Source organism: Anas platyrhynchos, chromosome 2, assembly GCF_047663525.1.
Source record: "Anas platyrhynchos isolate ZD024472 breed Pekin duck chromosome 2, IASCAAS_PekinDuck_T2T, whole genome shotgun sequence".
NCBI lineage: Eukaryota > Metazoa > Chordata > Aves > Anseriformes > Anatidae > Anas > Anas platyrhynchos.
In genome coordinates this window covers 13225318-13240744 of record NC_092588.1, presented here as the reverse complement: position 1 = coordinate 13240744, position 15427 = coordinate 13225318, and the positions used below count along the sequence as shown (strand labels likewise).

The 15427-nt window shown below is 38.6% G+C and overlaps 1 protein-coding gene across 5 annotated transcripts in view; it reads left to right on the top strand.

Moving 5' to 3' along the window:
• COL14A1 (collagen type XIV alpha 1 chain) overlaps window positions 1-15427 on the top strand; it is a 125449-nt gene that overhangs the window by 92157 nt on the left and 17865 nt on the right. For all 5 annotated transcript variants that reach the window (XM_038175298.2, XM_072034352.1, XM_072034353.1 and 2 more), the window contains exons 35-40: window positions 903-980; window positions 1266-1352; window positions 4959-5012; window positions 5431-5526; window positions 6740-6793; window positions 8016-8069. In XM_038175298.2, the coding sequence (XP_038031226.2) occupies window positions 903-980; window positions 1266-1352; window positions 4959-5012; window positions 5431-5526; window positions 6740-6793; window positions 8016-8069 (423 nt within the window). The remainder of the gene's footprint in view (window positions 1-902; window positions 981-1265; window positions 1353-4958; window positions 5013-5430; window positions 5527-6739; window positions 6794-8015; window positions 8070-15427) is intronic.

The following is a 15427-nucleotide window of genomic DNA, read 5'->3' as shown; positions in this document are numbered from 1 at the left end:
ATTTTTAACATGTGGGGTTAATTTAATGGAGTGTTCTGTTCCATTCCCTTCTCTACTCAGTATGCACATAAATGAGGCATGGAAAAAGAATAGAAATAGAAACTGCATAAAGCTTCATCTCTCTAGACCCCTTTGTTCAGTTCAGTGCTATAATGGAGACAATTGGTTTTGCCATTGAGTTCTATTTAGTATATTGTTTCTGAGTACCTAATGGCTGTTATTTTTACCAAATGTGTGTTCTCTAGATTAAATTCTTGTCCAAACCATGTTCCCAGACGTGAGGTAGGAATTTTTCTTTCTAACCAAAGTTGTCGTGTTGAGAAAGCTTTTCACCATGCTTAAACATTCGTTGCCTGGGGTTAATATGGATAAGAGAGGGCACATTCTAAAATAAAATAGAACTGGAGACGATGATAAATATTTTTTGTGGCTCAGCTCCAGTGTATGCAATAGGCTGGAGGAGACCTTGTCCCAGATAAAATCTGAGCACCAGACCAATGGGATAAGATAAATTACTCAATTTTGAGAAGCTAAACTCTTTTAAGCCTGTTTCTTGGTGCCTCTTTTGCTCGAAAAAAAATATTGAGACTCACCATTGGATGAAATCATGAATTGAATCAAGGAGGTAGAGTTCATCAAACAAATGTCTATAACATTTAACCTTGAGTAGTTAGGTCATCATCATGGCTCATAGTTTGGACAAATTGGTTACAACACAAACCTTTTACCATTTAAGTTAGAGTATTTGTGGCTAGCTGCTCTAACTTGTGAACAAGTTTGGTAGCCTTTCCTCTGCCTAGACTGAGTGCTTGAATGAAGGTTGCTTTTCTTTCTGATGGTTCTGTTTTGCACTGATCTTGAAACTAACAGTCATCTTTTAAAACCTCTTTGTTTTAAAACAGTTGCAGTTACAGATGTTTGACATTGTTTGTGCTACTTCATGGGCCAATCGAGACAAATGCTGTGAGCTTCCTGGCTTGGTAAGAAACCTTTTTCAATAACTGTAGAATTTACTTTTTTTTCTCTCTCTTTTTTTTTTTTTCTTCTATTGAGGCATTATTTTAATGAAATAGATGGTTAAGAGTTTTCAAAAAAAAGCCCAAGTGTACTTGAATTATTTGTCCTACTGGTAGTTAATGTGATGTATGTTTCTAAATCAAGTGGGTGCTTTTAAGGCACCCATGCAGTATTATGTCCTAGATTAATAAAATTCTTAACTTCTGAATCAAAGACATCAATCTCATCCTATCTTGATCTTTCCTTAGAGAGATGAGGAAAATTGCCCTGCCCTTCCTCATGCTTGTTCCTGTTCAGAAGCTAATAAGGGTCCTCTTGGGCCTCCTGGACCACCGGTAAGGTTTTCTTCTGGTTTTACTCAACTGTACCAAATTGTGCAGTGGCCACCTTTATCCAAGACATGTGAACATACTGCCATTGTATATCTAATAAGATTGAGTTAGGGTTTCAAGTATTGGCAAAGGGATAAAAATGACATTCCATTTATAGCAAAGAAGTCAAGTAATATGCTGTAAAAAAACTTCAGTCACCCAGTAAGTGGAACTAGACAGTCTCCTCTAGAAGACAGTTGTTTAACTTTTTCTTCCATCTCAGTGTAGTATCTTAGGGGATAAATTCCCTTTCTCTATGTTGGCTTTTGGAAGGTGTCAGATCGAACCAGACAACTGAGATATGGATGATAAAGGTCGGATAACTCAATCTCACATCACAAGGCTGATTTCTGGCAGTTTAAAAAAGTTGTAGGCTTTGTTTACAGTGGTGTATTACTGGTTTAGTTTAAGAGAATCCTAACTAGAATATATGTAGAATGGTCATGTATTTTTTTCTTTTACAAATAGATTGAGAACTCTGATTGCCATTTTAGGGCTGCTTGCTAGGCAAGGTTGACATAAGGCCATTTTGTGAACAAGTTAAAACTTTATGTTTCTCTGCTCTTACTGTGTTCTGGATGCTACAAGAGCATGTTTTGAAGGTAAAGAGCCAGTGAAGAACGTGAAGGAAAACAAGTTTCTGAAAGTACTCAAATTACATGAGATACATGTTCAGCAATAAAATTAACTTGCACATAAGATATTCACATATTAGATCCCAGCAGATGTTTATCCTAGCAACAACTCAGACGTTAGTCTTTTTGCAAGAACTGTTCTTCAAGCTCTGGGTACAAAAACTTTAAAAGCAACTCAGGAGACATTTCATTGAAGAAGTGTATCTTGAACAAGGAAAAAAATATTCTGTTCTGTTCTATTTGAATGTAGGTTATGAATCAAGTATGGATTAAGGTTTTAATTCCCATGTACTGGTGTCCAGATTGTTTCTGTGAAAAAAACAGTGAGATAATTCACAAGTCCTTTAACCACATCTCACAGTAAAATAAAACATGTTTAAAAATTATGTGATCGGAAGGATGTGTGTTGCTACAGTTCAAAATGCATGCAGATCAAGAAATGCCAAAGCTCAATCTGGGAATAAAATAATGTACTGTTATTTATTATATTTAGGATTAGGAGTATTTTGAGTAGGATAGTTCTATGCAAGAGTAAATTTAAAATCAAGTAGAAAAATCATTGCCTGGTCAGGGGAGCATGTGATTCTGGAACTCAGCCTCTTAAGAGTGATATTTTATTTTGCCAGGGAATTAAATGGCATAGCTCAGGAAAGAAAAAAAAAAAAAAAAAAAAAAAAAAAGTAAGAGGTCTAGGAAAAAGCAGAGCAAAAAAATAAATAATTAACAGGGTATGTCTCTGAGCCAACCAAGAGTCAGAAAGTCACATAGTCACATGTGCTATGTCTGGTCAATACTGCTCCAAGCTGTTAAAATATCATGTGACTTTTCTCTAAGCCAAGGATTTTTCTGTTTTAGGGATCAGAATTCTTCCATGTAGCCAGTTTTAAACATTATACTAAAAAAGACTCACAATAAAAGGCTTCCATTTGTTTGGGACTGTATCTCTGGAATACATTATTTAAGATCTTTTAGAAAGTGGGTCATTTTGGGTAAGACAAAGTATTGTTTAGAGTTAAGATTATCTGGCAGTTTTCATTATGGGTTACTGTTTTTATGGCTTAATCTGCCAGAATTTGATCATGCTGTTTGAATTCCCCCATGTAAAACTAAGATAGCACACAAACCTGATTCCTTCATTGTGAGAGGAGTGCTACAGAACTGGAGAAGGTGAGGAAGGAGACAAAAAACAGTATTGGAGGACTGGAGAAGTTTAATTGCAATGAAAACTTTCAGTACTTCATAGGTTTTAACCACTAAAAAAAAAGAAGAGAAGGATGTGAATTGATCACAGTTGATTAAGAACTGTTTCTGGGGGAAAGTACTGACTATAAAGAAGTTATTTTAAAATAACAGAAAAAGACATAACAGGAATTCTTGGCTAAAACTTGAAGTCAAAGTAATGAAAAATGTGAAATTAGTCACACAAGTTTAGTAGTGCTGGGGCTTAACTACCAAAATAAGTTTATGAGAAAAATAAGGGAGGCTTTTGTGATGTTTTCAACTTAAATCAAGGCTCTTCTGGAACTCAGGATTTTATGATGCAAAGGTTACCGGGTTCAAAACATGGCTAAGTGAAACTTGTTGTGAATCTTAAAACATATGATTTAATGGGTCATCATCATATGATTTAATGGGTCATCATCAGGCTATTTTTAAATATATATCCTTACTGAGTAAAAAAAAAAAAAGTTAATGTTTCAGAGAACAAAATGGGAGAAAACTGTGTGATTATGTTAAATAGCTGTCATTACTCTGATGAGCATTTGTGTAGGAATTTTTAATCTGATAGAGAGGTAGGAGAAAGGCAGAGGTAGAAGAAAGGGCAGAGGGAAGCTACTGGACTGGAATGCAGAAATGTGAGGACCTGGAATTTGGGAACTAGCAACTGGAACGTGATTCTGTTAAAAGCATGGGATAAGATTTTATGTTGGAGCTGGGGCTTGACAGCAACAGAATGGGTTGTGGTTATGGAGCTATGGAATGGAAGTGAGAAGGCTGAAGGAACAGGGACAATGAGTAGAAAACTCACTGAGATCACACAAAGACTGTATTGTGATACCTTCATTGAAGAGCAGGAGTACTCTGGTACAACCAAACATTTCTGTAGTTGACATTCCTATTTAAAATAACACCGTTCACTTATGGTGCTGTACATGGTCCTTTTTGAGTACAAAGAAGGGCAAAGTCCCTGCAATCTTATATCCCAAGAGACTGAGCAATACACTCAAGTGGGGGAAGACGGAAATTGATCTGAAAAAAGTGAAAAACAATCTTTATTTATACTGTCCTAGAGGACAAAGCACATCCAACATGTATATGCAAAACACATTCATGGCAGCCATCCATAGGTATATACAACTCCAGTGTTTCAGATGATGCTAATAAAAAAGTCAACAGTTGGTTAATAAATGATTAACAGATGTAGGCACCACTGGAAAAAAAAATGTAAAAAAAAAAAGAGAAACGGGCAACGATTATTTTACCTAAGTGTAGCTCTACGTTTAATCATGGAAGATCAACTAGATCCTGGAGTTGTCCTTGGTGAAAAATATTCCTAAGTAATTGGAAACTTGGCCTTTAACAATGTGGTGATCCTGGGGAGGGCAGACAGATGTGCAGGAGGTTTCGGCATCTGGAGGGGAACCCATGACCACATGTATGCACTTCCATCCCTATGGCAGCTTTCAGTGTTATTGTGATGCTTACATGGTGTGCATTCTTGGCTCTGGAAAGTAGTTACATACGTGTTTAAATCCACTCCTGTGTATGACCACACTTCAATATGTTCTCAGTTTAATTACTCCACTGGAAGAATCTGGACAGGATATTCACTATGATTCAAGAACAAGAATGAACTCTTTGGGCTGTTCTGGATTTCATTTCTGTTTATTTGAGGGTTTTGGTTTTCAGCAAATCCTGTGCTTGTGCTTTACAGGGTGGCCCAGGTGTCAGAGGTGCCAAAGGTCATCGTGGAGATCCAGGTCCAAAGGTACTTTGCACAGCACTTTACTGTTGTCAGATGCACAGGTTCTCATTTTTTCCCTGCTGCACATAAACTGTGAAATAAATCCCAGATTGCTTCTGCCGTTGTTGGGGAAAATGCATAGAGAATTGCCATTGGTGTTTGGTGCATCTCTTTTCATAACAATTGCTTGTCATGCTTGTTCCTTGATGAAATAAATAAATTTCAGAATGCTGCTATCACAGCATAAATCTCCCCCCCCCTTTTTTTTTCTTTTTTTGTATTTATAAAGGAACCAGTCCTTTTTCAAATGGAACCCTAACTGTTCACTCAAGTGTTAACTCCTATTTCAGATGTTTTTGAGTCTATTGGCACTGAATTCTTTAAACAGAAGCTGCCTTTGTCCATACGATGAGAGTTTAACTTATGTTCTGTACAACTTTAGGGACCAGATGGACCTCGAGGTGAAATTGGTGTTCCTGGACCTCAGGGACCTCCAGGACCACAAGGACCCAGCGGACTTTCTATTCAAGGACTTCCAGTGAGACTCACTAAAGGAATAGGGTTCTTTTCTGTAATGTTTGGAACAGGGCTTTATCTTAGATTGGAGTGAAATACCTTTTGGAGTCCTGACCAGAATCTGAATATTAAATTTGAGTTGCAATCACAGATCTGGGTTTAACCTACAGTGGAAGTGCATGCAGTGCCAGCATTTCTGTTTGTATTTGGATAGGAACTTCTAGGTGGCTGGAGGGATTTGATCAACCTTAGAATATGACCCAGGTATGAGCATCCAGGCCTTGGGACATGGAAAAAGAGTCGTGGTGAGGGTTGTAACATGGCCCCAAACCAAAATACTGATCTTTTATGATATCTTCAAGTTCTGGTATTGCTCATTGCAGATGAGTTTTGACTTGAAAGGTATATCCAAGCAAGAACACCTTATCTGCTGCCAAAATTAAGCAATAGTATTCACTGCATTTAAGGAGTCTGTCATCACAGGAGATGATTAGAGTTTGCAATGCTGTTGTGAAATAAGTCTCAGAATATTGTCATAAAGACCCACTGGTAGAATAATGTACCAGCAGGGCTAATTTATTTTATATACCTTTCCAGTAGATGGGTACACACAAATCTTGAGAAGTACCAGATACATATATTTTTCTGCTAGACTTTTTTTCCCAAATTTACTATGGTATAATGCTCTTTCTTCTTTTTACAATACTGCTGTAAGAATATAATGAAATGATTTCTCAAAACAGAATATTCGTGATGCTCTCATCAGAAAATAATACAGAATACATTAATTATAAGAATGGTTCTTTAGTAGACGAATGGTGTTGCTGCATAGAAGTTAATTAGAATTAGTTCTTTATCTAGTTTATCTTTATCATACATACATTCCATAGAAATCCAGAGGATTCATCATTATAGGAAATATTCCTGAGGGCTGAAGTGGATTCTTTTGAGCAGAAGAGAAAACAGCTACCTTTTTTGTAACACAATGGGTATAGTTTTGCCAGGTTAATTCTGAAGTCTTTTAAAATGAATTTTATTTTATTTATTTTCTGGATTCGTTAATCTTCACTTACAGGTTTGCAAATTGAGGTTTGATTTCAAAATGAAAAAGTATTTTTTGTTTGTTTGTGTGGTTGTTGGTTGTTTTTTCTTTTCATAAAGATGCTGAAAAGAACTATTGCAAATAGGAAAATAACCATATATTTGTTTTACAATGTGTGATTCTTAATCGGCAGGGGCCACCAGGTGAAAAGGGAGAGAAGGGAGATCTTGGTTTTCCTGGCCTGCAGGTATTCCCTAAGTTATTCTTCAACCTGTCATTTACTATGTTTGAATGTTGAATCGGCATAATTTTGAATTCAAAGCACATATCCAAAGCTGCCAAGAAGTGTGTTGCTGTGCTAAATTTGAGTGGAGGTTTAGGAGCAGGAATCTAGGTGTCCTGGTATGCAGTGACCAAATCATTCAGGACCTGAAGAACCAGTTGTTTGCTGTTGTTTGCTTGACCTTGTTAAAAACAGGGACTTTATGGACTCAGAAACTATGGACTCTTAGATTTCTGCTTATGTAGTGAATAATCGGTAGCATCTGCTTGGTTTGCCTTTAAACTCAGCAAATTCCTTATGAAATTACGTAGGAGGATGGATCAGTAACTTAATTGTTCTTTATGATATCTTTCACAAGATCAGCATCTTAGAAAGTTGTAAATTTCAGCTAATCTTATTCAATTTGGTGTCTGCCATTTGGTCTGGAGTTTGCGTTCCAACTTAACGCTACTTCCTGGGGTCATTTGTTCTTCCCTTTTCAAATACTTTTCTTCTGATTATATCCCTCCAGTATTTGTTGGTTGTTCCCAGGTTCCCCCCTCTTGTTCATATGTTCTAGGGACAGTAAACTCATACAGTCCTTCCTCATAAATCAGTTTTGTCAGCCTTCTGGACCACAACAGTAATGGTCCCAGACTGCTGGTCTGCAGCCTTCATGAGCCAGAGTGAGATTTCATTTGAACAACGTGAAGCTCTGCTGGATGTAATTTGAAATGGTACTCAAGCAGATATTTCCCCTTTGATATGGCTGCGCTGATTTCAAACAAAATGGTAGCAGACTCCGTTTTAGAAAAAAAAAAAAAAAGAGAGAGAGAGAAAAATATCAATTCCATTTTTAGGTTAAGACACTGATTCCTGCAGTGGAGTTATATTGACAAAGCACTGCATTGACGTAGATTTCTTTACAACTTAGTGGCACAGGAAGCCTGATGTGACTAAATTGTCAATGTTACTAACAGAGGATTGCACTAGGGAATGTGAAGCCTGTGGTTTTTAATAATGTGTGTTTAACCATCTCTCATTTCACAGAAATACCTTCTTTACTAAATCTCCTCTATGGCCCCACTCATTATCAGACTCCCTAGTTCCTCCCATTTATCCAAGAACATGCCATACAGTATCATTGGGAAGTGATTTTGTTGTATTCTGTTGATCTCATCATTTGCCCTCCCTTTATAATGCTCAGGGTGTCCCAGGAGCCTCAGGTTCACCTGGAAGAGATGGAGCTCAAGGTCAAAGGGTAAGGTAAAATGAACAATTTTGCATTTGTTTTAAGTTTCCATTCCATGATGAATGTGTTTCCCAGTGGGGCTGATTTATTTTGGTTTATGTCACATAAATTCTGTTGTATCTGGAGACCTATAACTCTGTGCCAGTCATCAGAAAAGGCAGAGATAGGGTGGAGACTGCTTTCTACTAAATCAAGGTTGGGAAATACTAGACAAGTAATGGGGAGCCATGCACTGTGTTTGTATTTAACACACTTCATAGGAATAGAGGTCACTTGTGCCCAGCGCTGTCAGTTAGTTCATTTACTTATACATTTAAAATTAGATGGTGGGAATATGGTGCATAGTTAGCATGCAATATAGTGCAATGATCTAAATTTACTTTCTAGCTAATTAATGAATAATAAAGATAATTGCAAGGGAATTTAATACGGAACGTAAAACAACACCTGTAGAAACTACCGAAGTAAGGAAAATTTGAATGACAATATGGAAATTGTCAACCTAATTCTGCTTCTGGTAGAGCAGATGAAGATACATATAGTCTATGTAGAAATGAGTAAAAAAATAAATCATCGTATTCATATGTGCAGTTCAAACTTCCTCCATGGAAGGCCTTTCACTTCACTGTTAGCCAGGTGCTGGCAGGTGATTGGTATCAGAGTACGATAGCATTGTTACTGTATACAGCAGAAGTTCTCTATTAAGTATGACTTTTCAGCTTCCCTTCAACAAGATTTGCATGTTTATGATAATTGTTTGGATATTTTGATGTAACTTTAATTTCTGAGAAATCTGGACCTTCCTTAGATTTCTGGCGTTATCCTGTAAACTTGTTATAAAAAACAAAAACCTGTAGTGATACATGTATTGAGCTCACTGCTATGAGTTTAAAGGTATGCTTAAATACGTCCACTATTGTGAATTTAAGCACATGCTTTAAGCATGTAAGTTATTCTGCTGAATTTACTGTAGAATTTAGGCAATGCATGGATGCTTTTATCTCAAAGAAAGAAATTTCCCCCTAAATTCCCCAAACTTGGCATCACCTGTTCATCCCCAGGTTAATAAAGACCCAGAGCCCGATGGACATTTGGATTTTTGCCATCATGCTTGTCTAATCTTGATTCTAACCAGGTTGAAGTGGTTTGTTTTTAGAAACTGTATATGTGAGTGGTTTGTGCTTCCTCTTCCTGCATTTCTGATCGCTAGTGAAAAGAAACATTCTGCAATTCAGGGCAAAGAGCATCCAGAATTTTTGTTTTATGCTGTATCCAGTATCGTCTTTAGCAGTGGAGGCACTCAGCCTCCACGTCTTTCTGTTAGCCAGCAGCTCAGAAGTGGTCTGGTTTTCCTACATGTGGAACTCAACAGGTTGATGCAGAGACATGATATTTCTCAGAAAAGCTGGGGGGGGGAGGACTAGGACTAGGGTAGCAAAGGCTTTTGATACAACCTGGAAAGGGCATGCAGTGCTTATTTTATAGAAGACCCCAGTGTTGTCTATAATAAGGCAGAGCAATTAAAGAAATTGCCATTTTTTACAGATAGAGTAATCATGCTTGATTCATGTGTTCGCTTTCTTCTGGCATTAATCAAAGGAACTGGATAAACAGCCTAAATCACATAGAATGAGGTCTGTTAGCCTGCTAATGTCTCAGTGTGACCCTTATGCAACATTGTCCAGCAGCAATTATTTCTATGGCAACAAACAATGATGTGAGACTAATTTTATGGTGTTTTAACTCATTTAATTCCCATGAAGTTATGACAACATAAAATTGCTTTTAATGGGTGAAGATTCAAACCAATGATTTCACCGCAGTCTCTTTGAAGGCCAACCACTGGAGAAAAGCATAATTATGAAAGACGTAACTGCAGCAGCAGCAAAGGGGAACTGGAAAATTCCTTAGAAGTAAATTGCCTTTTTTTATAATGTTTCCTTTGTTGGGCTTCCACCCATTTGCCAAGGTGCCGAACTGTTTTGCAGCTATTTTACTACCAGAACTGAGATTTTTTTCTTATTCTAAGCTTAGCCATCATTTCCTTGTTAGTATTTGTTATTCATTGAAATATTTTACTTATAGTATGAAACCAGTGCCTTAAAGCACTTAAACAGATGGCTAAATCACACCAGTTTTAATGGGAGATAAGCTTGGGACTGTTATTTATTGGAAGATCTCTGAGAGCTTCACTAAACTGGGGATAATGTGATATTAGACTCAAGAAGTCCTGGAATCAAGCTTTTTTTCCTCCAGTTGCTGGTGCTTGGGATCAGTTCACTTTTACAATTCTTTTTCCTTCCTTTTTGTTTTGATTTCTAGCATTCATCAATTCTATTCTTATTGTTGAAATCAGTTGAGAAAGTATTTTAGTATTTTAATTCAGCCATTAATATAGAAAAAAGTCTTTCTGCTTTTTAATCCCTATTTTATTTTGCTTGTCTTGGATTTTAATAGCTCATTGGAAAACTACAGCATCTCCCCTGTCAGGGGTGTGAATTCATACAAAGATCGTTTTCATAATGAAACACCCTCCCAATGAAAAAAAAGTGTGATGTAACAAAAATACGGTGTGAAAGCTGAATCAGAGGAAGAAATGTATTTTGTGATAACAAAGCAAACTTTCTGACTATCCCTGATAATATTTTTAAACCTGTCTGGTCACTGGTTTCAATCTACATTTCAGAATCTGTACTAGGAACATTCTCCTGCCCTCTCATCAGATCCTGGTTATAAAAGAGTGTCATAAAAATTTTATAAAGTAGAAAAAGGTTTCTTTTTATTTTATAGCTGGGGTGTGGTTGTTTGGTGTCCACTCTTACTGTACCATATTTGTAGCTGGCAACATAGAGAGGTTTTACTAAAGAGAACAGATTGTGTTTCTCTACCAACTCTCCCAAGGCTATCCTGTTGAAAGATACAGTTTGAATTGCACATGCTAGAGAATCCAAACTGATGTCATGCTCCTGGTGAGTACATAGGCTGTAATTAGACTCTCTTGTGCATTTGGTTCATCTTTTTCAGCCAAGAATATAAAGTTTGGAAGCAGACTGAGACTGACCTTTGTTTATATGTGTAGGTAGAGAGGGGAGAAGTCTTCCCTTTCCCATATCTCCATGGCTACTATCCAAAGTTAGGTCACAACTGCAATCCCCGTTCTTTCTTGTAAAATGCAGGCCACTTGAGAGGACAGATCTACACAGCTGCAGCAAGAGAAACCTAATCATAGAATCACAGAATGGTTGAGGTAGGAAGGGCCCTCTGGGGTCTATCTGGTCCAGCAGGGACACCCAGAGCAGGGTGCCCAGGACCATGTCCAGGTGGCTTTTGATGTCTCTGAGGACGGAGACTCCACCACCTCTCTGGGCAACCTGTGCTAGTGCTCAGTCATCTATGTGGTAAAGAAGTGCTTCCTGATGTTCAGATGGAACCTCTCATCTTCCAGTTTGTACACATTTCTTCTTGTCCTGACACTGGAAATCAGCAAAACAAGCCTGGCTCTGTCTTCTTTGCACTCTGCCTTTAAGTCTTCATACACATTGATGACACCCTCCCTGGGCCTCCTCTTCTCCAAGCTGAACAGTCCCAGCTCTCTCAGCCTCTCCTCATGGGAGAGATGCTCCACTTGGAGAGATTGACCAACTTGGTAGCCCTCCATTGGACTCTTTCCAGTGTGTCCCTGTCTCTCTTGGACTGGGACCCCCAGCACTGGACACAGCACTTTAGGTGCAGCCTCTCCAGTGCTGAGTAAAGGGGAAGGATCACCCCTATTGACCTGCTGGCAAAACTTTGCCTAACACAGCCAAGGATCCTGCTAATCTTCTTAGTGGCGAGGGCACACTGCTGGCTCATGTTCAGCTCGGTGTCCACCAGAACTCCCGGGCCCTTTTCTGCAGAGCTTCCTTCCAGCTGGATGGCCCTCAGCATGTACTGGTACCTGGAGTTGTTCTTCCCCAGGTGCAGGTCTCTGAACTCCTCCTTGCTGAACTTTGTAAGATTTTTGTCAGCCCACCTGGGCCTGTCAAGGTCCCTCTCAATGGCTGTGTGGCCCTCTGGTGAGTCAGCCACTTGCTCCAGTTTTGTTACATCCATGAATTTCCTGGGGTGCACTCTGCCCCATCGTCCACATTGTTAATGAAGATGTTAAGCAGGACTGAACCCAATACAGAGATCAAAAAACCATTTCCAGTCAACAGTTTGTATCAACACTGATTAAGTGGGATTTAGAGGATGACCAAATTAAGGTTGGAAGGGCCCTTCAGAAGTCATCTAGTCCAACACTGCACTCACACAGATCTGCTCAGATCAGGTTGCTGAGGTCGATGTTAAATTTAATCTTGAATACCTCCAAGGATGAAGATTCCCAAACCTCTCTGGGCAACCTGTGTCAGTATTTGACCACCTTCGTTGTGACATTATCTTCTTAACATCTCATCATAACTTCCCATTTCTGCTTGTGCCTACTGCCTCTTGTCCCGTCACTGTGCACCTCTAAGAAGAGGCTGCTCACATCTCTTTTTCCTTTGATCAGATAGTTTAAACAGCAATAAGGTTTCCCCTTAGTTTTATCTCCTCCAACCTGAGCAAACGCCGTTCTTTCTGCCTGTCTTCATATGCCCCAGGCTAGTTTGGTGATCCTCCACTGGACATTCTGCAGTACGTTGATCTTTCTTGTACTGGAAAGACCAAAACTGTACACAGCACTCCAAAAGTATTCTTAAATATGCTGAACAGAGGGGAAGGATGGCTTTGCTGAACCTGCTGCTGAACCTGCTGGCTGTGCTCCTGCAGCCAGAATGTGGTTGGTCCTATTTGTTACAGAGTAATGCTGGTGACTCACATTCAATCTGCTGTCCCCTAGGAACCACAGATTCTTTTCCAGGAAGGCGCGGAAGTGCAGCTATGCATGTCAATAGGAGCTGTGCCACATCTTTTGCTCTAGGGATCTGTTTAATTTATAAGCAAAAGCACAGTCAGAGGGATGCAGATACAGAAGGAAAGGAATCTTGTCCTCCGGGTTTTCATTTTAGTAGCACACTGCAAACACTGAAGTTAAAACATGAGTAATTAACAAAAATATGCAAAAAAATATGTTTTAAATTATGTAGAATTAATAAGGAATTGATTTCAGACTATCAGCTCACAGACAGCACTGGTAGTTTCACAAGGAAGAGAGGAAATGCTCAGTCAACATTTTGATTGTGTGCTGAGACAGAACTAGCCTTTTGTGATTGAATAAATGGTCTGTGTTCTAAGCAAAGCTTCCCAAAAGCCACATTTCTGCTCTTTTTCTGTGTTAGCTTTAATTGAAAATAGCTCATGTTGGTTCAAAATCTTTTGGGAGCTACACCTCAGATTAATACACTGAAAGTGTTTAGTAACATTTCTCTGATGGGGGGTTGTTTTGAGAGGAGGAGCTTTACTTTTTGAAATTTTAATCAGAAAAAGAAGAAAAGAAAGGTGAAGCAGTCATTGGTCCCAGCTTGCACTCATTTTTTTTTTAGACATATTCAAAAGCTGTACGTGGAGGTCCTTCAAGCCTGAACTCGGTAGCTTCAGTTGAGGTTTTGCCAGTGTCTAGTCCTACTTGAACAATCGCTTCTCCACAAACAAAGTTTGAGCTACCAAAAGCTGAAGAGTTTCTAGTGAAGTCAGTGGCAGTCTCCACTGCCTTCGACAGGGTTGAGGTTTTATAGGGATTTAGGTGTTGTCTGTATTCCATGATGCCATTTGTATTCCAGATAATAATAATATTTCTAAAAATAAAAATAAATCATTGCAGCTATATTTTTTCTCCACAACTGTTTTTCATGCTGTTAGCAAAATATGCTCCAGTTCAAGTTGACCTTGCAATACTCATCTTGAGTCTAAACTGCCCTGCATTTGAGGTCACACATCCAAATCTCTCCCATCCTGCTCTTGCTCATGCAGTGGCCCATTGGTGTTGTTGTACACAGTCATTCCTATCCTGCCTATGACCCCATCAGAGATAAAGTGCTGTCATGCTGTGCAGTCCCTCCAGGCATTCTGGAGATAGCTAAGCAAAGAAGAAATTTCAGCAAATGGAAGAGCGAATAACATCTTTAAGGCTTCAGTGCTCTGAATAGAGCTTGTGAATTCTCACAGTGCTGTATTTCCTCTGCATTACACGGACCAAAAATAATGGGAGAAAGAGCCAGAAGAAATACATTCACAGTCTGTCTGCCAGTTTCCTGTTACCTTCTAATCTCCTCTACTCACTGCTCACAAGTTGAGAACGAGTATCAGATCCTCAGATCATCAGGTGATCTGAGTAACATCAGAGCAGCATAAAGAAAGAGGTTTGGCCTTTAACCTGACCAAACAGATATCTCCATGCTCTCCTGTGAATCAAACCTCTCTTTGACTTCATTTATAAATAGCCAATTGCACGATTAACAAGTACAGTAGGAGGTGATTCTATGTGGCCAAGAAATACAGACACAGTGCCAAGAGAAATGAATCCTAGGAGAGTAGACGGGAGATGATTCCTGAGCAGCCAAAAGTAAGAACAGTGCTTAGAAGAAAGAAATTGCGAATTATATTAAAAGAAAATGCGATATTTGTGATTGTACTGTTAGCTCTACTCTTTAATTTGGATGGGAGAAGGGATGGACGTACAGTGTTATTTTTATGCTAGATCTTAGTAGTCAATGGAAGGCTTTCCATTTCCTTCCCTGCTAGGAAAATTAAGCACTTAGGAGGGTCCAACCAATTTTCATCCTGCATTAGCACTGATCAAAAATAAGTGGTGATTTAAAATTTTGCTTTGAAAATGAAATATGCATATAAATGTGAAGGTATCAATTTTCCTGAAGGTCATACAGATCACAAAAACACGTTGAAAGTCTAGTTTGCATTATCACATAGGGGCTTCAATGTTACTATAAAGTTGCTGGCAGCTGTCATTGAATTTTTTCAACTAAATGAACTCCTGAGAGCGTCTGAAAACCTATTTCATCTTTTGCAATGCACTTCAAAGTTTCTCATGCCATTCCTTGGTTTCCTCTAGAAATACCAATGTTGAAGTCTGAACGTGCTTTCCTTACCGTGGAAATTTATTTGGGTTGAGCTGGGCTTGCAGCCGTTTCTCTGTATATGTCCTAAAACTGCTGTGCTATGGTATCTTTATTTCAGTGCCACTGTGGTGTTACGTTTGCTTTTGTTCTTATTGTTATGGAGGTCCTGCTTTGTACCTTGAAGCTTCAGAAATCATTGGCTATGCTATGAAATAGGAAAGTATTTCCTTATCAAGCCAAAGGATGCATAGCTGACATAACATGAATTGATTATATGGCTTATTTTACCATTGAAATACCCATCTGGTGGAATTTAAAACAATCCTTCCC